The sequence below is a fragment of the Coregonus clupeaformis genome, unplaced genomic scaffold, assembly GCF_020615455.1.
Source record: "Coregonus clupeaformis isolate EN_2021a unplaced genomic scaffold, ASM2061545v1 scaf0478, whole genome shotgun sequence".
In the NCBI taxonomy this organism is placed as follows: Eukaryota; Metazoa; Chordata; class Actinopteri; order Salmoniformes; family Salmonidae; genus Coregonus; species Coregonus clupeaformis.
Genome location: NW_025533933.1, coordinates 111243 through 136645, shown reverse-complemented (window position 1 = coordinate 136645; position 25403 = coordinate 111243). Strand labels below are relative to the sequence as shown.

At 39.8% G+C, this 25403-nt stretch overlaps 2 protein-coding genes across 2 annotated transcripts; one reads left to right on the top strand and one right to left on the bottom strand.

Moving 5' to 3' along the window:
- Positions 1–7174: 7174 nt before the first annotated feature.
- On the bottom strand, positions 7175–12070 carry LOC121570117 (zinc finger protein 700-like). Its single transcript, XM_045215595.1, has 2 exons — positions 12001–12070; positions 7175–9042 (listed from the first exon to the last, which is right to left on the bottom strand). The coding sequence occupies exons 1-2, from the start codon at positions 12068–12070 to the stop codon at positions 7790–7792; spliced, it is 1323 nt and encodes a 440-aa protein (XP_045071530.1). The 3' UTR covers positions 7175–7789.
- A 4588-nt stretch (positions 12071–16658) lies between these two features.
- Positions 16659–24012, top strand: LOC123484830 (gastrula zinc finger protein XlCGF7.1-like). The gene is made up of 2 exons (XM_045215594.1): positions 16659–16683; positions 22997–24012. The coding sequence occupies exons 1-2, from the start codon at positions 16659–16661 to the stop codon at positions 23761–23763; spliced, it is 792 nt and encodes a 263-aa protein (XP_045071529.1). The 3' UTR covers positions 23764–24012.
- Positions 24013–25403: the final 1391 nt, after the last annotated feature.

Below are 25403 nucleotides of genomic sequence, written 5' to 3'. Positions count from 1 at the left end.
ACCATCCTAAATTGCCGTAGTAACGTCATGTTTGGTTCAATTGATCTATTACCATATAAGACATTCACTTCTCCATGCGTCGTAAACTATATCCTATTTCTCCTGTAATCAACTAAAATCATAGCCACACAATTAAACCATCACTCCGCCATTACAGAATGAATGAATCTATTAATCTATCCTTTCTAAGTAAGCTACAAGTAACACCAAACACTTGCTGTAGTTTACCATCATATATTGAAATCATCCATTTATCACAATCCAATTTATTTATAGACATATTCCACCATTGTCACTCGTTTAATCTAGCAAAACCTCATTCAATGACTAAAAATTACTACCACGTAGTCTCCTCTCCGTTAACATTTTAGTCATTTAGCAGATGCTCTTATTCCAAGCGACTCACAATTAGTGTGCTCATACATTATTATACTTATACTAGCCCCCCTTGGGAATCGAACACCCAACCCTGGCGTTGCAAGCACCGTGCTCTACCAACTGAGCTACAGAGGACCACAGATGAGTGTATAGTGCCTTTTTCTGATAATGTTATAATTGTAGCCTATTGCATTACTTTAGTTCAAAACATAAGTTTGTTTATTAAACAAATCCAGAACCCACTATAAATTGATGCTATTCCCTCAGCATAAAAGCCAAAGCTCCTTGCATCCCCTGGTTTACGTAATGAAAATACATTATCATTCTACAATTCACCAAATATTCGCATACACCACTGGTGACGCAAACCATAGAATAAAATAATAACAATTAGAATTTTGTCAAATAGATGTTTTCCATCCAACTATTCAAACTTTCTTTAAATAACTCTTTCAGCTCGATACAGTCAAACAAGTATGACTCTCTTTTAACCGGAAACTAATTCATGCCATTAGTAAAGTCTATTCACATCTCAACAATAACTAATAATATATGTATATTCATAATATTAAAATACCTTACTTTCATTCCAGTCTACCTAAACAATTAAAATTATGGCCATAACTTTATCGCAATTGACAGTACGCTATTCAGACTATAGTCACTCCTCACTCCTTCCCGTTGAATAAGTGAGTCCTTCAGTCTGAAAAAGACGCAGGCTACTAGATCTTCCAATCTTATCCTGACTGTTCCTTCAATCTAAACAACCCACAGCTATAGCTAAACTATACTTAGAAAACCTAGACTCTGTTCAGCGATGCAGAATCTATGCTTTATTGAAATGACAAGTTAATCCTCCTTTATTCCAATGATAATGGTCAGTAGTATTAGTATCTGGCACATACCACACTTTATCAGAAAATAGCTTTGAAGGACACAGATCTCACACGCTCAACGTAATCAACTTAGCAGTCAACAAGTCAAACCCCCACATTCATTGATTTGGAAACAGATCTAACGACCTAACCAAATGAATTATATATCTGCTTCTGAAATAATAGATAGTTTATTATAATGCTTAATTCTACCACCTGTCCTATGTACTCTCTCCCATTTCCACATCTGTCTACGTGTTTGAGCAAGTCAACACCTATAATTTTATCCAATCCCTTGTATTTACCACACTCACATAAAATTCATTATATTCCAATTTATTCATATCTACCAAACAATTCATGTTTCTAATTATTCTTTATTGCCACAAATCAGTTAATCACCATCTAGTCTCAGCGGAACAAACAACAAATTACCCAAATCCTTTCCCTCAGTCATAAAATCCTCCTAGAATCATATATGCTGGTCACTATTCCCTAATCTTACAAAATTATATGACAGGCATTGTTGTACGAAACTCCAAGATATAATCTACAAGAAAAGCTTATTATTTCAATGTATATATAATTATCAAACACACCTCTATATCTCATCATTCAAACTTCAGAGTGCGACTAATTTACATCATTATACCACTTTTATTCCATATTTATGTTGTTCTTAAACGCCCTTAATTACTTTGTATAACCTACAGGAATATTTTATTCTATCAAAAGGCCCAAATTTGGAATGTTAACCCTATCCTAGTTATTATTTTACTGTAGTCAATTTATCATAATACTGCATCACCTCTAAAGTTTCTAAATATAATGTCAGAAACATACCCTAACAGATTTATCAAAATACAATGCATAGACATCATATGACCACACCGATACATGTGACCTGTTCCTCCAACAGGATTTATTCTACCCCTCCTGGTAACGTGAATTTTCTACACTCAGTTGGTCAATGAATATCCACACTCCATTCACTCTTCCTCTCTTGGTGTGAGACCGGGTGCGTCCTTCCTACCAGGTTATACTCAAACAGTGGTCCAGGACAGGTGCGCCAACCTTTCTCCACCAAACACCGACATTTCAAACGACCTCAAACACAGCTTCTCTCCTCAACACAGAAAATAAGCTGTTATCTGCAGGATTTCTTATTATTCTCATTCATATAGATGAGCAGCCACTTGTGCCCAAATGAATCAGACAGTTGAATGACTCACAGATGCCCAAGCAACCCATTCCCCCATATGAGATGAGCAGACCTACTCTATATATAACACTTTATCAAAATTTTGAAGCCCTTGTAGCTATTTAACCCGTTCACCTACTCAGGATGACCGGTGTTACTCCAATTTACGGTGTCACCTACGCCGGATGACCTAACTTTTTACCTGATAGACCCTACCTAATTTTGGCATCATCACAACCCAGGATGATTCCCTACCTACCTGTGCAGACCTCCAACAAAGAATTCCTCATCAGAGCGGTATCCGTAAGTAGCCACCTGCCCGTTCAGTCCTATGGAATGCTAATTTTAGCTCTCCAAAGCGGTATCCACAGGATTTCTATTTATTCAGCCCCCTAGGTATTACACTTCCTCAACACACCTGGACTTCTACTACGCTTTCCTAAGCGACCTGTCAATTCTGCCCTATTTTTTCTGTTACACTTCCTCAACACAGAAAAAAGGAGCGGTATTACACAGGATTTCTGCCTACCTAAGCAGTCCTCAAGACGATTCACTTCCACCAACACGTCTAAAGCGGTATCTGCAGGACTTAACATGTTATTGTCTGATCGCTCAACCAGCTGTACAACCACCCGTGTCGAAATGACCCAGACAGAGCGATCAGCAAGATGAATCAAATGAATCAAATGAATCAAAAGAATCAAATCAATTGAACAGACGGTTTAGACAAACAACAGCGACATGTATTCTTAAATTCAAAAGCTCCTAGTGTCTAACTTTCTGGTTCTTAAATTTGGAGAGACCTACTTGGTATTTCTTTAGATGTTGCCGAGCCCCGGATCGGACCACACAAACGTTATACTATTTAAGTAAGAACTTGGCTTACCTTTTTAAAAGCGGCCGCTTTTGTTTGTATGGTCCGTCCAAGCCGTTTCACAACTGCAAATGTATACCGTCACTGATCCCTATCAAGTCCCGTCTGGGGTGCCAAATATGTTGTAGAAACATTTGACTAGATAATCAACTCAAAAATATCTCTCAAGACATCGGAGCCTGTGAATTTAAGAATTTAGACTTTATTGAATACCAAAGCCTGAGCTTTGCTCCATGGAGCAACAACTCGCTCTCCTTGGCTCAAAGATCTCCTTTTATACCAATACAAGTGCATAGTCATCCTTACATAGCATACACAGTTGCTACCCTTAGGGTAATTGATTAACTTCTTCCATGGCCACGCCACCCTTATCTTTCAACGTCTAGATGTCACATGTTGTTTTTCTCCAAAAAGGCTATGTGAACTTTTCCATATGACCTCTTCCTCTTATCTCATTATATTGGTGGCAGACCCTTTCTCAAAAATAATACACATACATACATTAAGGCATGGTTACACACTGTATTGGCTATATTGCTTATTTAAACATACATCTGGATTATAGAATGTCAATCATGTTTACTATATTTTACTTTTGACATTTCCCAACATTTGCCTTAATGATACATAAAATAATACCATAGTCAGAGGGGTGGTGGCACAGGAATCCTCATCTCTCCCAAGTGGTCATTCTCAATTTTTCCCCTAACCCATCTGTCTATCTCCTCATTTGAATTCCACGCTGTCACAGTCACTAGCCCATTTAAGCTTAATATCCTTGTCATCTATCGCCCTCCAGGTTCCCTTGGAGAGTTCATCAATGAGCTTGACGCCTTGATAAGTTCCTTTCCTGAGGATGGCTCACCCTTCACAGTTTTGGGGGATTTCAACCTCCCTACGTCTACCTTTGACTCATTTCTCTCTGCCTCATTCTTTCCACTCCTCTCCTCTTTTGACCTCACCCTCTCACCGTCCCCCCCTACTCACAAGGCAGGCAATACGCTTGACTTCATCTTTACTAGATGTTGCTCTTCTACTAATCTCACTGCAACTCCCCTCCATGTCTCCGACCACTACTTTGTATCCTTTTCTCTCTCGCTCTCCTCCAACACTACTCACTCTGCCCCTACACAGATGGTAACGCGCCGCCGCAACCTTCGCTCTCTCTCTCCCACTACTCTCTCCTCTTCCATCCTATCATCTCTTCCCTCTGCTCAATCCTTCTCCCTCCTATCTCCTGATTCTGCCTCCTCAACCCTCCTCTCCTCCCTTTCTGCATCCTTTGACTCCCTGTGTCCCCCTATCCTCCCGGCCGGCTCGGTCCTCCCCTCCAGCTCCGTGGCTTGATGACTCATTGCGAGCTCACAGAACAGAGCTCCGGGCAGCTGAGCGGAAATGGAAGACAACTAAACTCCCTGCCGACCTGGCATCTTTTCACTCCCTCCTCTCTACATTTTCTTCATCTGTTTCTGCTGCTAAGGCCACTTTCTACCACTCTAAATTCCAAGCATCTGCCTCTAACCCCTAGGGAAGCTCTTTGCCACATTCTCCTCACTGCTGAATCCCCCCAACAACCTGCCCGCTTGACCCCATCCCCTCCTCTCTTCTCCAGACCATCTCCGGTGACCTTCTCCCCTACCTCACCTCGCTGATCAACTCATCCTTGACCGCTGGCTATGTCCCTTCCGTCTTCAAGAGAGCGAGAGTTGCACCCCTTCTCAAAAAACCAACACTCGATCCCACTGATGTCAACAACTACAGACCAGTATCCCTTCTTTCTTTTCTTTCCAAAACTATTGAGCGTGCCGTCTTTAGCCAACTCTCTTGCTATCTCTCTCAGAATGACCTTCTTGATCCAAACCAGTCAGGTTTCAGGACTGGTCATTCAACTGAGACTGCTCTTCTCTGTGTCACGGAGGCTCTCCGCACTGCTAAAGCTAACTCTCTCTCCTCTGCTCTTGTCCTTCTAGACCTGTCTGCTGCCTTTGATACTGTGAACCATCAGATCCTCCTCTCCACCCTCTCCGAGCTGGGCATCTCCGGCGCGGCTCACTCCTGGATTGCGTCCTACCTGACCGGTCGCTCCTACCAAGTGGCGTGGCGAGAAGCTGTCTCCGCACCACGTGCTCTCACCACTGGTGTCCCCCAGGGCTCAGTTCTAGGCCCTCTCCTTTTCTCCCCTATACACCAAGTCACTTGGCTCTGTCATATCCTCACATGGCCTCTCCTATCATTGCTACGCTGACGATACACAACTAATCTTCTCCTTTCCCCCTTCTGATAACCAGGTGGCGAATCGCATCTCTGCATGTCTGGCAGACATATCAGTATGGATGACGGATCACCACCTCAAGCTGAACCCTGGCAAGACGGAGCTGCTCTTCGTCCCGGGGAAGCCTGTTCCATGATCTCGCCATCACGGTTGACAACTCCGTTGTGTCCTCCTCCCAGAGTGCGAAGAGCCTTGGCGTGACCCTGGACAACACCCTGTCGTTCTCCGCTAACATCAAGGCGGTGACCCGATCCTGCAGGTTCATGCTCTACAACATTCGGAGAGTACGACCCTGCCTTACACAGGAAGCGGCACAGGTCCTAATCCAGGCACTTGTCATCTCCCGTCTGGATTACTGCAACTCGCTGTTGGCTGGGCTCCCTGCCTGTGCCATTAAACCCCTACAACTCATCCAGAATGCCGCAGCCCGTCTGGTGTTCAACCTTCCCAAGTTCTCTCACGTCACCCCCCTCCTCCGCACACTCCACTGGCTTCCAGTTGAAGCTCGCATCCGTTACAAGACCATGGTGCTTGCCTAGGAGCAGTGAGGGGAACGGCACCTCCGTACCTTCAGGCTCTGATCAGTCCCTACACCCAAACGAGGGCATTGCGTTCATCCACCTCTGGCCTGCTGGCTCCCCTTCCTCTGCGGAAGCATAGTTCCCGCTCAGCCCAGTCAAAACTGTTCGCTGCTCTGGCACCCCAATGGTGGAACAAGCTCCCCTCACGACGCCAGGACAGCGGAGTCACTCACCACCTTCCGGAGACATTTGAAACCCCACCTCTTTAAGGAATACCTGGGATAGGATAAAGTAATCCTTCTACCCCCCAAAAAAAAAAAAAAAAAAAGATAAATGACGTAAATGTAAATGTAAATGTTTTTCAACAGGACAATGACCCAACACACCTCCAGGCTGTGTAAGTGCTATTTGACCAAGAAGGAGAGCGATGGAGTGCTGCATCAGATGACCTGGCCTCCACAAACCCCCCGACCTCAACCCAATTGAGATGGTTTGGGAAGAGTCGGACTGCAGAGTGAAGGAAAAGCAGCCAACAAGTGCTCAGCATATGTGGGAACTTCTTCAAGAATGTTGGAAGAGCATTCCAGGTGAAGCTGGTTGAGAGAATGCCAAGAGTGTGCAAAGCTGTCATCAAGGCAAAGGGTGGCTATTTGAAGGATCTCAAATATAGATCTAGATAGATTTGATTCACACTTTTTTGGTTACTACATGATTCCATATGTGTTATTTCATAGTTTTGATGTCTTCACTATTATTCTACAATGTAGAAAATATTAAACTAATAAAAATAATAAAATGGTATGAGTAGGTGTCCAAACCTTTGACTGGTACAGTATATAATGAACAGACTAGGTCTATACTGCTCCTACATGGTGTAACAATACATCATGTAGATGTATGTAATGAATGTCCACCAGTGACCTCCACAATAATAAATAATTGTACATTTATTCAGCTAAAAATGTTGCAATAATCAAATAATTTTTACAAATCAGCACCTGTGTTTTCTCTGACGAAATAATACTGATGGGAACATTCATGAGGTAGTGAATGTTTTTAATGTCAACAACTGTTGTTATCAGAACAATGTCATCAAATTATCATACACCTTTAGCTTGATGACTACTACAAAAATGAACTCAATGAAACACAACGTCTAAATTCAAGAGGTTCCAAGGTTAGAATCAAGAACATGAATCATTAAATAATTTACGTTTTTAAATAACAATATCCAAATCATATAATGAACACATAAGGGTTTATACAATCAATCAAAAATCAAATACATGTAAAATATATTCTAATTTTAGAATATATATTTTAAAAAAAGTAGGCCTATTTTTTCATACACAGTTTGATTTTCATACTTTGTCAACACTATAAATCAGAATAATAATATGCCATTTAGCAGACACGTTTATCCAAAGCGACTTACAGTCAAGTGGGGATCGAACCCACTACCCTGGCGTTACAAGCGCCGTGCTCTACCAGCTGAGCTACAGAGGACCACAGAACACAGCCTCTAATCTCTTATGTGATTTCATGTCCTCTGACCGGGAAAATGTCTTTCCACACTAAGATTATTGGAAAGGCTTCTATCCTGTGTGTCATCTCATGCTTTTTCAGGTCCCTAAGCTCGCTAAATCTCTTTCCACAGTCTGAGCAGTGTTAGGGCTTCTCCCCTGTGTGTCTTCTCAAATGTTTTTTCAGGCTCCTCCTCCGGGTAAAACTCTTTGCACACTGAGAGCACTGGAAAGGCCTCTCTACTAAGTGTGTTATCTCATGTGATTTCAGGTCCCCTGATGAGACAAATCTATTTTCACACTGGGAGCATTGATATGGCTTCTCGCCGGTGTGTATTCTTTCATGCACTTTTAGTTTACTTGATAGTCTAAAACCCTTTCCACACTGGGAGCAGTGGTAAGGCTTCTCTCCTGTGTGTGTCATCGCATGCATTTTCAAGGTCTTTAAATGGGTAAAACTATTTCCACACAGGGAGCAGTGGAACGGCTTCTCTCCTGTGTGTGTCATCCCATGCGTTTTCAAGTTCCCTAAACGGGAAAAGCTTTTTCCACACTGAAGGCATTGGAATGGTTGTTCTCCTGTGTGTGTTCGCTTGTGATTTTTCAGACGCCATGACTGAATAAATCTCTTTCCACACTGAGAGCATTGGAAAGGCCTCTCTACTAAGTGTGTTCTCTCATGTTTTTTCATGCCCCCTGCTGAGTAAAAACCCTTTCCACACTGAGAGCATTGATATGGCTTCTCACCTGTGTGTGTTCTCTCATGTATTTTCAGGTCCCCTGCTGAGTAAAAACCCTTTCCACACTGAGAGCATTGATATGGCTTCTCAACAGTGTGTGTTCTCTCGTGTATTTTCAGGTGCCCTGCTGAGTAAAAACCCTTTCCACACTGGGAGCATTGATATGGCTTCTCACCTGTGTGTATTCTCTCATGTATTTTAAGGCCCCCTGCTGAGTAAAAACCCTTTCCACAATGGGAGCATTGATATGGCTTCTCCCCTGTGTGTGTTCTCTCATGTTTTTTTAGGTCCCCTGCTGAGTAAAAACCCTTTCCACACTGAGAGCATTGATATGGCTTCTCACCTGTGTGTATTCTCTCATGTTTTTTCTGGTCCCCTGCTGAGTAAAAACCCTTTCCACACTGGGAGCATTGATATGGCTTCTCTCCAGTGTGTATTCTTTCATGCACTTTTAGATTCCCTGACTGTCCAAACCCCTTTCCACAATGGGAGCAGTGGTACTGCTTCTTCCCTGTGTGTGTTTTCTTATGTTCTTTCAGGTGTCCTAACTGGATAAATCTCTTTCCGCAGTGGTGTGGTCTTGCTGGTTTGGATGTCTCTGGGCCTGGTTCCCCTGAAGGACTCTTCCCACTGTCAGAGTGAGAGTCTGGTCTCTCTCCTGTCAAAGAAAAACAGAGTATTTGGTTAAACAGAGACCAGACTAAAACCTCCACATTGTAAAATTGTCTTCCTATGAGGTTTAATCCAGAAAATATTCCTCAATAAAAAGAGCAGAGTGGCTGTAGTGCTTCGTAGGCTAATAAAAACACTAGTAAACTTTGTGTTGTTATGAATTTATTAGACCTAATGGATAAATAGACTAGTCAGTATAGGATACATGTATTAGACCTAATGGATAAATAGACTAGTCAGTATAGGATCCATTTATTATACCTAATGGATAAATAGACTAGTCAGTGTAGGATACATTTATTAGACCTAATGGATAAATAGACTAGTCAGTATAGGATACATTTATTAGACCTAATGGATAAATAGACTAGTCAGTATTGGATACATTTATTAGACCTAATGGATAAATAGACTAGTCAGTATAGGATCCATTTATTAGACCTAATGGATAAATAGACTAGTCAGTATAGGATACATGTATTAGACCTAATGGATAAATAGACTAGTCAGTATAGGATACATGTATTAGACCTAATGGATAAATAGACTAGTCAGTATAGGATACATGTATTAGACCTAATGGATAAATAGACTAGTCAGTATAGGATCCATTTATTAGACCTAATGGATAAATAGACTAGTCAGTATAGGATACATTTATTAGACCTAATGGATAAATAGACTAGTCAGTATAGGATACATTTATTAGACCTAATGGATAAATAGACTAGTCAGTATAGGATACATTTATTAGACCTAATGGATAAATAGACTAGTCAGTATAGGATACATTTATTAGACCTAATGGATAAATAGACTAGTCAGTATAGGATACATGTATTAGACCTAATGGATAAATAGACTAGTCAGTATAGGATACATTTATTAGACCTAATGGATAAATAGACTAGTCAGTATAGGATACATTTATTAGACCTAATGGATAAATAGACTAGTCAGTATAGGATACATTTATTAGACCTAATGGATAAATAGACTAGTCAGTATAGGATACATTTATTAGACCTAATGGATAAATAGACTAGTCAGTATAGGATACATTTATTAGACCTAATGGATAAATAGACTAGTCAGTATAGGATACATTTATTAGACCTAATGGATAAATAGACTAGTCAGTATAGGATACATTTATTAGACCTAATGGATAAATAGACTAGTCAGTATAGGATACATTTATTAGACCTAATGGATAAATAGACTAGTCAGTATAGGATACATTTATTAGACCTAATGGATAAATAGACTAGTCAGTATAGGATACATTTATTAGACCTAATGGATAAATAGACTAGTCAGTATAGGATACATTTATTAGACCTAATGGATAAATAGACTAGTCAGTATAGGATACATTTATTAGACCTAATGGATAAATAGACCAGTCAGTATAGGATCCATGTATTAGACCTAATGGATAAATAGACTAGTCAGTATAGGATCCATTTATTAGACCTAATGGATAAATAGACTAGTCAGTATAGGATCCATTTATTAGACCTAATGGATAAATAGACTAGTCAGTATAGGATACATTTATTAGACCTAATGGATAAATAGACTAGTCAGTATAGGATACATTTATTAGACCTAATGGATAAATAGACTAGTCAGTATAGGATACATTTATTAGACCTAATGGATAAATAGACTAGTCAGTATAGGATACATTTATTAGACCTAATGGATAAATAGACTAGTCAGTATAGGATACATGTATTAGACCTAATGGATAAATAGACCAGTCAGTATAGGATCCATGTATTAGCCCTAATGGATAAATAGACTAGTCAGTATAGGATCCATTTATTAGACCTAATGGATAAATAGACTAGTCAGTATAGGATCCATGTATTAGACCTAATGGATAAATTAAATGATATCCTCCACTGACTCGTCCATGTATTGGTATAAAGCTGATGGACAGGGTTGGAGAAATGGAACCGCTCATATTCACAGGCAGAGCTGCGGATGAACGGACCGACCTGCATGAAACTAAGACCGACCTGCATGAGACAAAAAAAACGATAGTTTTAACCATGTTTGTTTACAGTTAGGCCTACATTGGTTACAAACAATGAAGTAAAAACAAGTTTATATTTGGGTTTTTTGTTTTTTATGTGGTACGACCAATAATGTCTATAAACCCCTGGATTGGCCAATGACAGGCTTTGGAACCACCAGTCGGCCATATTGACACTCCCCAGTAAGAGCTATCTGAGCAGTCCTTCATGGAATTAATGGAATTCTACAGTATTTCAATTAAATGTTTCAAGGACAGAAATGAATTGTATGAAGAAGTGTCCCGTGGCTTCTGTCAACTTCCCCCCCCCCCAAGTCAAGTATGCCAACTTTATATTCAGATCTTGAAATGTATTTAAGTATGTTATTGTTGTAGTGGTATAGTAACAGCCATCTCTAAAAAAAAAAAAGTATACTTTAAGGAAAATGTTTATTGATTTTTTTCTTCTCATTTGTATATTTCGCTCACATATTTCCAAAGTATGCATGAAGGTGTATGTAATAGAATCACCGTGGCAAAAACGAATGTAGACATTAATAAATGCATTTCTAAAGCTTCCAAAATATGTTCTACAACGGCGGTAACAAGATGGAGGCACGGCGGCTTCAACACAGCGCCCCCTATCGGTCAGCTAGTGTATGTATATAAATCATTGGGGTACGACTGTCGAACTAAGCTCATTGGGCATTTATAAGTTAGGCTATATTCTCCAAAAATTAATGGCCAGGCCTCTATATAACTAATTTAAAAGTTTAAAAAATAAAAATTATGGACCAATCACAGATTCCTTCATTACAGAACAACATAATCAAGTTTAGAACTTCAGTAGAATGCCCCTTTAAAACCATACATTAGTTAAACAACTGCATAGCTTGCCTCTGTTTTTAAGACGGTACTCACCGGTGTTAATCAGATCTTCAGTCTCCTCTTCCTCCTCTTTTATTGAGATAGCATCCTCTTCCTCTTCCATGCTATAAGGTTCTTTCTCTTCTTTCACTACAACATCCTCCTCCTCTTCTTTCAGCGTGATAGCCTCCTCTTCCTCCTTTTTCATTCTGAAAGCATCTACCTCCTCTTTTAGTGTGATAGCCTCTATCCCCTGTTCCTCTTTCACTCCAAAAGGTTCTTTCTCTTCTTTCACTATAACACCCTCTTCTTCTTTCAATGTGATAGCCTCCTCTTCCTCCTTTATCATTCTGAAAGCTTCTACTTCCTCCTCTTCTACTTTGACAGACTCTATCCCCTCTTCCTCTTTCACTCCAAAGGGTTCTTTCTCTTCTTTCACTATAACATCCTCCTCTTCCTCTTTCAATGTGATAGCATTCTCTTCCTCCTTTTTCATTCTGAAAGCTTCTTCCTCTCCTTTCACTTTAATATACTCCTCTTCTTCTTTAACGACAATGTTCAGCCCCAGAGCTTCTTTCTCCGTCCAGCAGACCTCCTCTTCTTTAACACGGGGGGAGTAGCTCAGTGAACTCATGGTCGGGGATGTTAGCTAGCTAGCATTATCGACTAGCCTAGTGCTAGGCTCAGTATCAATCTTAACAAGTTTGCGAATTAGGTTAAAGTTAACCAGTTGATACGTAAACAGAATTGTCTTTTAAACACTTAGATTAGCTAATGTACATAAACATGGTCTAAAGCGTCAATGTTTCGATATTATGTTGGCTAGCAAGCTACCGAGGTGGTTGAAAGAGTAGCCGTGTGGTTTTTGCTGAAGAAGTGTCCCGTCCACTAGAATACACGTCACGCAAGAATCATCACCTGAAAGACGCACATCGCCATCTGCTGACTGGAGTGGGTAACGCAATTTGGAAACAACATGAACTACATTGTTTATATTGGCAAAGAATGTCATAAATTAAAAATAAGATAATTTATTTTCTCTTATGTCTTGCAAATAATATTTTCCTATGCATAGACGTAGAACCCTCATGAAAAATTCCCATTGGATTCGCATCGGAAAAATCCCATAGGATTGTTAAACATTTTTGTGACCAACAATTTTTCCGAAGGGGGTTACAGGTACAGTTATCATATTTGCATTTCACATTTTATATTTGTATACTATTGACAGAATAAGAAGAAACCAGAGAAGTGCAACAAAAACAGTATCAACAGTTTAGCTAGCTTGTTGCTACCTGGATAGCTAACTAAACAATAGCTGGAACGACCTAGTGAACAGACGCGAACTGGCTGAGTCGATTCAGTGGCTAGCTTTGCACTTGGCTAGCTAACAGTAGCTGCTAGGGCTAAGTTAAAACCTACATTTGTGTTTTGTTTTTACATACTGGTAGCCAGAATCGTTCAAGGGAATTCGGGACATGGGTAACTAGTTAACGTTAGCTTGGCTCTCTCTGTGTGTTCGTGCCATGGGAGGAGGGGTCGGTTCGTTGACAGAGAGCAATGGCTAGCTAATATGCTAACTATTCTAGCTAACTAACTGGCTGAATAAGTTGACGACGAACTCACTCAAGCTGTCGGGACTAACTGTCAGAAATTGCGTAATTCAAATCTGGTATTGGAATAAGAATCAAGAGATCTTCAATCCAAGCTAAATTTATTATATGCAAAATGTATGTATGATAAGTATGAAGGTTCGTATATACGGGTCCGCTGAAATACCACACAGGGCACTCAGAGAACTAATCCATTGTTACAGGTTCTTCCTCAAATACTCTGACAGAGAGAGAGAGTTCCCACCTCTCTGCTGGCCAATCAGAGTAGACGCTGAGCGTGGTTTAGACTGTGGTATCGCGTCGAATGCTGGTGGGTATTGCTGTCAATCAAAGAATCCGCTTAGGCTGCACCGTGTTTTAGAGGCTTTTATTAATATCACGAGGTTACAGCATAAGTTACAGACCCGCGGTGTCTGGAGAAGTCCCGTCCCAAATTAATCTGAATGCTTCTCACCCCCCCTTTGTCTAGCTCCTACTTATAAACAATGGCAAAAAATGGGTTGCTCCCTTTTCGTCCAATCACCTATCCCCCCTGTCTCCAACACACTTCCTGTCTGTTGTATGTGGCGTTACACTAAAACATTCCCTCTTGATACTAAAATCAACGTCCTCTCTGGTTCCACTTAAAACATTAACAACGTCATAATCTTCATACACGACAAGACTTACTCAGCCAATCCGTTGGCGCACGGGCTGGTCCCAGCCCCTTGGCGCATCCCTGCTGCCAGGTGTCTAGCTGTTTTGCAACTTATCCAGAAAGTCAGCACTTTTGCAGTACACGTCCTTGGACGGTTCACAGATCACAAAGAGAGAGTGTTCGGGTATTGTGAGACATAAGTTCTTATCTGTCCTACCCCCTAACGTTCCTTACATGAATCACAGCCTGTTATGTGAAACAATTTATATCAGTATAGTACAAACCTTCTATGCTTATCATTAATGCATTCCTTCTAAGCTATTCATCACATACAGATCCAATTATGAGAAAACAAATCCCAACATAACCCACAACGTTAGACACGGACACGAATGATCTGCTTGGCGTGTCGACACACTGGTGGTTTGTTGTGGCCGAGTATTGGTGCTAAACCGTGTTGTTGGAGGCTGGCATGCTAGTTGGCTGTGGCGTCATAGGACTAGGTGCCCTGGACGGTTTTCACTGAAGAATACTGTACCAAGTTAGCTAGCTGAATAAACTAAGTTAGTCTATTCCTAGAAAACATTGAACCGCTGTAGTTTACAACAATTATAGTTTCTGAGGTGGAAGTTGGGAGAGTTATATTTGGGTGTTTCAGTGAAACGTAAGTGAGGGAGGCCCCGCTCTCTCGCTTTCCCAGATGTTTAGTTCATTTCATTCAGATCTCCTTTGCATTATTGTAGCCATTTTCTGTAGCCTGTCAACTATGCCTCTGTCTATCCCTGTTCTCTCCTCTCCGCACAGGCTATACAAACGCCTCACACCGCATGGCTGCTGACTCTCTAACCTGGTGGTCCCTGCACGCACGACCCACGTGGAGTTCCAGGTCTCCGGCAGCCTCTGGAACTGCCGTTCTGCGGCCAACAAGGCAGAGTTCATCTCAGTCTATGCTACCCTCCAGTCCCTCGACTTCTTGGCGCTGACGGAAACATGGATTACCACTGAAAACACTGCTACTCCTACTGCTCTCTCCTCGTCTGACCATGTGTTCTCGCATACCCCGAGAGCATCTGGTCAGCGGGGTGGTGGCACAGGAATCCTCATCTCTCCCAAGTGGACATTCTCTCTTTTTCCCCTGACCCATTTGTCTATCTCCTCATTTGAATTCCATGCTGTCACAGTCACTAGCCCATTCAAGCTTAACATCCTTGTCATTTATCGCCCTCCAGGTTCCCTTGGAGAAGTCTCTTCTCCTTATTGGTGTCCTTTAGTAGTGGAGTCTTTGCAGCAATTCGACCATGAAGGCCTGATTCACACAGTCTTCTCTGAACAGTTGATGTTGATGTGTCCGTGACTTGAACTCTGTGAAGCATTTATTTGGGCTGCAATTTCTGAGGCTGGTAACTCTAATGAATTTATCCTCTGCAGCAGAGCTAACTCTGGGTCTTCCATTCCTGTGGTGGTCCTCATGAGAGCCAGTTTTATTATAGTGCTTGATGGTTTTTGTGACTGCACTTGAAGAAACTTTCAAATTTTGTCTTAAAGTAATGATGTACTGTCATTTCTCTTTGCTTATTTGAGCTGTTCTTGCCATAATATGGACTTGGTCTTTTTCCAAATAGGGCTATCTTCTGTACACCACCCCTACCTTGTCACAACACAACTGATTGGCTCAAACACATTAAGAAGGAAAGAAATTCCACAAATTAACTTTTAACAAGGCACACCTGCTAATTGAAAGGCATTCCAGGTGAATACCTCATGAAGCTGGTTGAGAGAATGCCAAGAGTGCACAAAGCTGTCATCAAGGCAAAGGGTGGCTATTTGAAGAATCTCAAATATAAAATATATGTTCATTTGTTTAACACTTTATTGGTTACTACATGATTCCATATGTGTTATTTCATAGTTTTGATGTCTTCACTATTATTCTACAATGTACATGTAAAAAATAGTAAAAAATGAAGAAAAACCCTTGAATGAGTAGGTGTGTCCAAACTTTTGACTGGTAGTGTACATCTACATGATGTATTGTTAAACCATGTAGGAGCAGTATAGATATAGTCTGTTTATTATATACATCTATACTCAATGACAATATAAACGCAACATGTAAAATGTTGGTCCAATGTTTCATCAGCCGAAATACAAGATCCCAGAAATGTTCCATACGCACAAAAAGCTTATTTCTCTCAAATTGTGTGTACACATTTGTTTACATCCCTGTTAGTGAGCATTTCTCCTTTGCCAAGATAATCCATCCACCTGACAGGTGTGGCATATCAAGAAGCTGATTAAACAGCATGATCATTACACAGGTGCACTTTGTGCTGGTGACAACAAAAGGCCACTCTAAAATGTGCAGTTTTGTGACAGCTGATGAAACTGAGGAGTATTTATTTCTGTAATAAAGCCCTTTTGTGGGGAAAAACTCATTCTGATTGGCTGGGCCTGGCTCCGCAATGGGTGGGCCTGGCTCCCATGTGGGTGGGCCAATGCCCTCCTAGGCCCACCCATGGCTGAGCCCCTGCCCAGTCATGTGAAATCCATAGGTTAGGGCCTAATTAATTTATTTCAATTGACTGATTTCCTTATATGAACTGTTTTTGCATGTTGCGTTTATAGTTTTGTTCAGTGTAATATAAAATACACGTTATTCTCAACTGCGTTACCCACTCCAGTCAACAGATGGCGTGGTGTCTTTAAGGCGATGCTTTCAGTGTGACGCATAATCTAGTGGACGGGACGGTTCTTCGATAAGAACAGCTAGGTATCCAGCTTGTTATCTTGCTAACCAAAATACCCGAAAAAGTCAAGCTCTTTAGACACTTTCGGTGCATTACAACCACTCTGCGTTGAATACATTTCAGTCGTATCTAGTTACCCCATTTCATTTCATAGTTACGTTGTTAGTCAGCTGGCTGGTTAAATTAGGCTAGCACTAGCTAGCTAACTAGCTACGTTAGCGAGGTAACATCCCCGACCATGAGCTCACTAAGCTACTCTCCTCCTGCTAAAGAAGAGGAGGTCTGCTGGACGGAGAAAGAGGGTCTGTGGCTGAACATTGTCGTGAAAGAGGAGGAGGAAGAGGAGGGTGTCACAGTAAAAGTAGAGGGTGATGCTGTTACCGTGAAAGAAGAGGAGGGAGTTACAGTGAAAGGAGAGGAAGGCGCTTTAAGAGTGAAAAAGGAAGAGGATGTTATTACCGTGAAAGAAGAGGATGCCGTTCTTGGAGTAAAGAGGGAAGGAGAGATAACTGTCACATTGAAAGAGGAGGAGAAGGAGACGGGAGATGTGATTAACACTAGTAAGTACTGTCTTAAAAACAGGGGCACTATTCTGCAGTTGTTGAACTGATGTGTGGTTTTCAAGGAAGTTTTCAAGGTAGTTTTATACTTTAATATGTTGTTCTTTACTGTAGGAATTGTTAAAACTACAATGTAAGGTTTTGTATACCATTAAAGAGCAGGCCACCAACAAAACGTTAACAATTAATCTAATGCATTAAAATGAATGAAATGGATTTAAATACTGTAGTCCTCACTATCTATTATTATAGAGCTCTGCTCAGCCTATAAACATGACATTATCTATTATTATAGAGCTCTGATCAGCCTATAAACATGACATGATCTATTATTATAGAGCTCTGATCAGCCTATAAACATGACATTATCTATTATTATAGAGCTCTGATCAGCCTATAAACATGACATTATCTATTATTATAGAGCTCTGATCAGCCTATAAACATGACATTATCTATTATTATAGAGCTCTGATCAGCCTATAAACATGACATTATCTATTATTATAGAGCTCTGATCAGCCTATAAACATGACATTATCTATTATTATAGAGCTCTGATCAGCCTATAAACATGACATTATCTATTATTATAGAGCTCTGATCAGCCTATAAACATGACATTATCTGTTATTATAGAGCTCTGATCAGCCTATAAACATGACATTATCTATTATTATAGAGCTCTGATCAGCCTATAAACATGACATTATCTATTATTATAGAGCTCTGATCAGCCTATAAACATGATCTATTATTATAGAGCTCTGATCAGCCTATAAATATGACATGATCTATTATTATAGAGCTCTGATCAGCCTATAAACATGACATTATCTATTATTATAGAGCTCTGATTAGCCTATAAACATGATCTATTATTATAGAGCTCTGATCAGCCTATAAACATGACATTATCTATTATTATAGAGCTCTGCTCAGCCTATAAACATGACATTATCTATTATTATAGAGCTCTGATCAGCCTATAAACATGACATTATCTATTATTATAGAGCTCTGCTCAGCCTATAAACATGACATTATCTATTATTATAGAGCTCTGCTCAGCCTATAAACATGACATTATCTATTATTATAGAGCTCTGATCAGCCTATAAACATGACATTATCTATTATTATAGAGCTCTGCTCAGCCTATAAACATGACATTATCTATTATTATAGAGCTCTGATCAGCCTATAAACATGACATTATCTATTATTATAGAGCTCTGCTCAGCCTATAAACATGACATTATCTATTATTATAGAGCTCTGCTCAGCCTATAAACATGACATTATCTATTATTATAGAGCTCTGATCAGCCTATAAACATGACATTATCTATTATTATAGAGCTCTGATTAGCCTATAAACATGATCTATTATTATAGAGCTCTGATCAGCCTATAAACATGACATGATCTATTATTATAGAGCTCTGATCAGCCTATAAACATGACATTATCTATTATTATAGAGCTCTGATCAGCCTATAAACATGACATTATCTATTATTATAGAGCTCTGATTAGCCTATAAACATGATCTATTGTTATAGAGCTCTGATCAGCCTATAAACTTGACATTATCTATTATTATAGAGCTCTGCTCAGCCTATAAACATGACATTATCTATTATTATAGAGCTCTGATCAGCCTATAAACATGACATTATCTATTATTATAGAGCTCTGATCAGCCTATAAATATGACATTATCTATTATTATAGAGCTCTGATTAGCCTATAAACATGATCTATTATTATAGAGCTCTGATCAGCCTATAAACTTGACATTATCTATTATTATAGAGCTCTGATCAGCCTATAAACATGACATTATCTATTATTATAGAGCTCTGCTCAGCCTATAAACATGACATTATCTATTATTATAGAGCTCTGATCAGCCTATAAACATGACATTATCTATTATTATAGAGCTCTGCTCAGCCTATAAACATGACATTATCTATTATTATAGAGCTCTGATCAGCCTATAAACATGACATTATCTATTATTATAGAGCTCTGATCAGCCTATAAACATGACATTATCTATTATTATAGAGCTCTGCTCAGCCTATAAACATGACATTATCTATTATTATAGAGCTCTGATCAGCCTATAAACATGACATTATCTATTATTATAGAGCTCTGCTCAGCCTATAAACATGACATTATCTATTATTATAGAGCTCTGCTCAGCCTATAAACATGACATTATCTATTATTATAGAGCTCTGATCAGCCTATAAACATGACATTATCTATTATTATAGAGCTCTGATTAGCCTATAAACATGATCTATTATTATAGAGCTCTGATCAGCCTATAAACATGACATGATCTATTATTATAGAGCTCTGATCAGCCTATAAACATGACATTATCTATTATTATAGAGCTCTGATCAGCCTATAAACATGACATTATCTATTATTATAGAGCTCTGATTAGCCTATAAACATGATCTATTGTTATAGAGCTCTGATCAGCCTATAAACTTGACATTATCTATTATTATAGAGCTCTGATCAGCCTATAAACATGACATTATCTATTATTATAGAGCTCTGCTCAGCCTATAAACATGACATTATCTATTATTATAGAGCTCTGCTCAGCCTATAAACATGACATTATCTATTATTATAGAGCTCTGCTCAGCCTATAAACATGGATTCGAACCAGGATCTCTAGTGGCACAGCTAGCACTGCGATGCCTTAGACCACTGTGCCACTCGGGAGATACAGTAGTAGTAGTAGTCTGTTAATCATGTCTGTCTCTAGTAGTAGTCTGTTAATCATGTCTGTCTCTAGTAGTAGTAGTAGTAGTAGTAGTATGTTAATCATGTCTGTCTCTAGTAGTAGTAGTCTGTTAATCATGTCTGTCTCTAGTAGTAGTAGTAGTATGTTAATCATGTCTGTCTCTAGTAGTAGTAGTAGTAGTCTGTTAATCATGTCTGTCTCTAGTAGTAGTAGTATGTTAATCATGTCTGTCTCTAGTAGTAGTAGTAGTAGTATGTTAATCATGTCTGTCTCTAGTAGTAGTAGTAGTAGTCTGTTAATCATGTCTGTCTCTAGTAGTAGTAGTATGTTAATCATGTCTGTCTCTAGTAGTAGTAGTAGTCTGTTAATCATGTCTGTCTCTAGTAGTAGTAGTAGTAGTCTGTTAATCATGTCTGTCTCTAGTAGTAGTAGTCTGTTAATCATGTCTGTCTCTAGTAGTAGTAGTAGTCTGTTAATCATGTCTGTCTCTAGTAGTAGTAGTAGTCTGTTAATCATGTCTGTCTCTAGTAGTAGTAGTAGTAGTCTGTTAATCATGTCTGTCTCTAGTAGTAGTAGTCTGTTAATCATGTCTGTCTCTAGTAGTAGTAGTAGTCTGTTAATCATGTTTGTCTCTAGTAGTAGTAGTAGTAGTCTGTTAATCATGTCTGTCTCTAGTACTAGTAGTAGTAGTCTGTTAATCATGTCTGTCTCTAGTCGTAGTAGTAGTCTGTTAATCATGTCTGTCTCTAGTAGTAGTAGTAGTAGTCTGTTAATCATGTCTGTCTCTAGTAGTAGTAGTAGTAGTCTGTTAATCATGTCTGTCTCTAGTAGTAGTAGTAGTCTGTTAATCATGTCTGTCTCTAGTAGTAGTAGTAGTATGTTAATCATGTCTGTCTCTAGTAGTAGTAGTAGTCTGTTAATCATGTCTGTCTCTAGTAGTAGTAGTAGTAGTAGTAGTAGTCTGTTAATCATGTCTGTCTCTAGTAGTAGTAGTCTGTTAATCATGTCTGTCTCTAGTAGTAGTAGTAGTAGTCTGTTAATCATGTCTGTCTCTAGTAGTAGTAGTAGTCTGTTAATCATGTCTGTCTCTAGTAGTAGTAGTAGTAGTCTGCTAATCATGTCTGTCTCTAGTAGTAGTAGTAGTCTGTTAATCATGTCTGTCTCTAGTAGTAGTAGTCTGTTAATCATGTCTGTCTCTAGTAGTAGTAGTAGTCTGTTAATCATGTCTGTCTCTAGTAGTAGTAGTCTGTTAATCATGTCTGTCTCTAGTAGTAGTAGTCTGTTAATGATGTCTGTCTCTAGTAGTAGTAGTAGTAGTATGTTAATCATGTCTGTCTCTAGTAGTAGTAGTAGTCTGTTAATCATGTCTGTCTCTAGTAGTAGTAGTCTGTTAATCATGTCTGTCTCTAGTAGTAGTAGTCTGTTAATCATGTCTGTCTCTAGTAGTAGTAGTAGTAGTAGTCTGTTAATCATGTCTGTCTCTAGTAGTAGTAGTAGTAGTCTGTTAATCATGTCTGTCTCTAGTATTAGTAGTAGTAGTCTGTTAATCATGTCTGTCTCTAGTAGTAGTAGTCTGTTAATCATGTCTGTCTCTAGTAGTAGTAGTCTGTTAATCATGTCTGTCTCTAGTAGTAGTAGTCTGTTAATGATGTCTGTCTCTAGTAGTAGTAGTAGTAGTATGTTAATCATGTCTGTCTCTAGTAGTAGTAGTGTCTGTTAATCATGTCTGTCTCTAGTAGTAGTAGTCTGTTAATCATGTCTGTCTCTAGTAGTAGTAGTCTGTTAATCATGTCTGTCTCTAGTAGTAGTAGTAGTAGTAGTCTGTTAATCATGTCTGTCTCTAGTAGTAGTAGTAGTAGTAGTCTGTTAATCATGTCTGTCTCTAGTATTAGTAGTAGTAGTCTGTTAATCATGTCTGTCTCTAGTAGTAGTAGTCTGTTAATCATGTCTGTCTCTAGTAGTAGTAGTAGTCTGTTAATCATGTCTGTCTCTAGTAGTAGTCTGTTAATCATGTCTGTCTCTAGTAGTAGTAGTAGTCTGTTAATCATGTCTGTCTCTAGTAGTAGTAGTAGTATGTTAATCATGTCTGTCTCTAGTAGTAGTAGTAGTCTGTTAATCATGTCTGTCTCTAGTAGTAGTAGTAGTCTGTTAATCATGTCTGTCTCTAGTATATTTGAGAAAAGCTAAATGTTTTTAAAAAATCTTTAAGTGTCTTGAATTAAACCCTAATAACTCCACTTCTCTTTGCTTTATCAACTTGAAACTTACCCATAAAGTGTTTTGAATTGTTACATGTCCACAAGGGAGGATGGATAATGCTTCCATGCAGCCTGCTCATAAGACAGCATCCTGTTACATTGCTGCTTGCAGCTATATTTATTATGACGGAAATTGGAAATGTTCTGAAATCCTGACCTCAAATGTTCTGACCTCGGGTTATTGAGGGATCTAGTCTGGATTTAACCTCATAGGAAGCAGGATTATAAATATCTGGTCACTTTCCCCAATTTCCCTGGTTTTCCAGAAAACCCGTTTGCAAGTTGCCCAGAATCAGGAGGGAATAAGCAGGAATTCCTCCAATCAGGATTTCTGAAAACCTGGGGGATTTTCGGAAAGCTACCATTTTTTTGCAACCCAAACAGGAAGACAGTTTTTATCATGTGGAGGTTTCATTCAGGTCTCTGTTTAACAGAATACTCTGTCTTTGGCAGGAGAGAGACCAGATTCTCATTCTGACAGCAGGAAGAGTCCTTCAGGGGAACCAGACCCAGAGACGTCCAAACCAGCGAGACAACATCACTGCTCCCACTGTGGAAAGAGTTTTAGCTGGTTAGGGTTCCTAAAACGGCATGAGAGGACGCACACAGGAGAAAAGCCTTTCCAATGTTCCCAGTGTGGAAAGAGTTTTACTGTGTTAGTTAACCTGAAAAGGCATGAGAAACTACACTCTGGAGAAAAGCCATTCCAATGTTCCCAGTGTGGAAAAAGTTTTACCCGGTTAGGGCACCTAAAAGAGCATGAGAGGACACACACAGGAGAAAAGCCTTACCACTGCTTACAATGTGAAAAGAGCTTTTCAAGATCAGGGGACCTAAAAGGTCATGAGAGGACACACACAGGAGAAAAGCCTTACCAATGTCCTCAGTGTGGGAAGAGTTTCACCCAGTTAGGGAACCTGAAAATACATAACAGAATACACTCTGGAGAGAAGCCTTACCACTGCTCCCAATGTGGAAAGCGGTTTCCCTGGTTAGGGAGTCTAAATTCGCATGAGTGGACACATAGAGGAGAGTTGCCTTACCACTGCTCCCAATGTGGAAAGCGTTTTAACCAGTTAGAGCACCTGAAATCACATGAAAGAACACATTCAGGAGAGAAGCCTTTCCACTGCTCTCATTGTGGAAAGACATTTTCCCAGTCAGAGGACCTGAAATCACATGAGAGAATAGAGAGGCTGTGTTCTGACTTATGTTTTTGACTGGAAATTTGTGTTTTTGTTCATGCCACATGAAATCATATTGTTTATATGAAATCCGACTCACAAATATAAAGGTACCCAATGGGTATGTCTGGGTAGAATGGATGGGTGGGAGGTAACCCAATCGGTATGTCTGGGTAGAATGGATGGGTGGGAGGTAACACAATTGGTAGGTAGCCTTTTGACCTTTTTATTAAAACAGGTTTGGCTTCATTGGTGGATAGATGATTGTAGATGAAAGGATGGTTATCGAAGGAAACAGAGTCAAACAAGGCATATCTACATTGGCAGTAAATTAAATACACTTCAACAAAGTCCCAAATCTATTTATACACACAATATGAATCAACACTTGGTAAGGTTTCTAGCAATAAGCAGGCTTTGAATATTATTTAGAACTCTTAAATCAGAGGTAACTACAAACAATATAAATGTACTATAACAATACTGAAGAGATACACTATGACCAAAAGTATGTGGACAACTGTTGTCAAACATCTCATTCCAAAATCATGGGCATTAATATGGAATCATGGGCATTAATATGGAATCATGGGCATTAATATGGAATCATGGGCATTAATATGGAATCATGGGCATTAATATGGAATCATGGGCATTAATATGGAGTTGGTCCCCCTTTTACTGCTATAAACAGCCTCCACTCTTCTGGGAAGGCTTTGCACTAGATGTTGGAACACTGCTGCTGGGACTTGCTCCCATTCAGCCCACGAGCATTAGTGAGGTCGGACACTGATGTTGGGCGATTAGGCCCTCGGTCGCCGTTCCAATTTATCGCAAAGGCGTTCAATGAGGTTGAGGTCAGGGCTCTGTGCAGGCCAGTCAAGTTCTTCCACACCGATCTCGACAAACCATTTCTGTATGGACCTCGCTTTGTGCATGGTCATGCTGAAACAGGAAAGGGCCTTCCGTAAACTGTTGCCATAAAGTTGGAACCACGGAATCGTCTAGAATGTCATTATATGCTGTAGCGTTAAGATTTCCCTTCACTGGAACTAAGGGCCTAGCCCAAACCATGAAAAACAGCCCCAGACCATTATTCCTCCTCCACCAAACTTTACAGTTAGCACTATACATTGGGGCACGTAAGCGTTCTCCTGGCATCCGCCAAACCCCAGATTAGTCCGTCGGACTGCCAGATGGTGAAGCGTGATTAATCACTCCAGAGAACGCGCTTTCCACTGCTCCAGAGTCCAATGGCGGCAGCTTTACACCACTCCAGCCGATGCTTGGCATTGCGCATGGTGATTTTATGCTTGTGTGCGGCTGCTCGGCCATGGAAACCCATCCTATGACGTGTGCCACGTTGAAAGATTGAGCTCTTCAGTAAGGCCATTCTACTCAAGGCAGTGTGCTTGATTTTATACAGGTGTGGCTGAAATAGCCGAATCCACTAATTTGAAGGGGTGGTCACATACTTCATATATATATATATATATATATATAGTGTACCTTGGCCACCACACACCACATTCATGCAATATTCACAGTCAATAAGGCATCTCTAGGGTTCCATGCTGGTTTGGCTGAAAGAGGCCTAATGACTGCAGGTGGGGGCATTTAAAGGGCTAGTCCCTCCCCTTTCAGGTTGATGAGGTTGACTGAGGTGTGGCAACCAA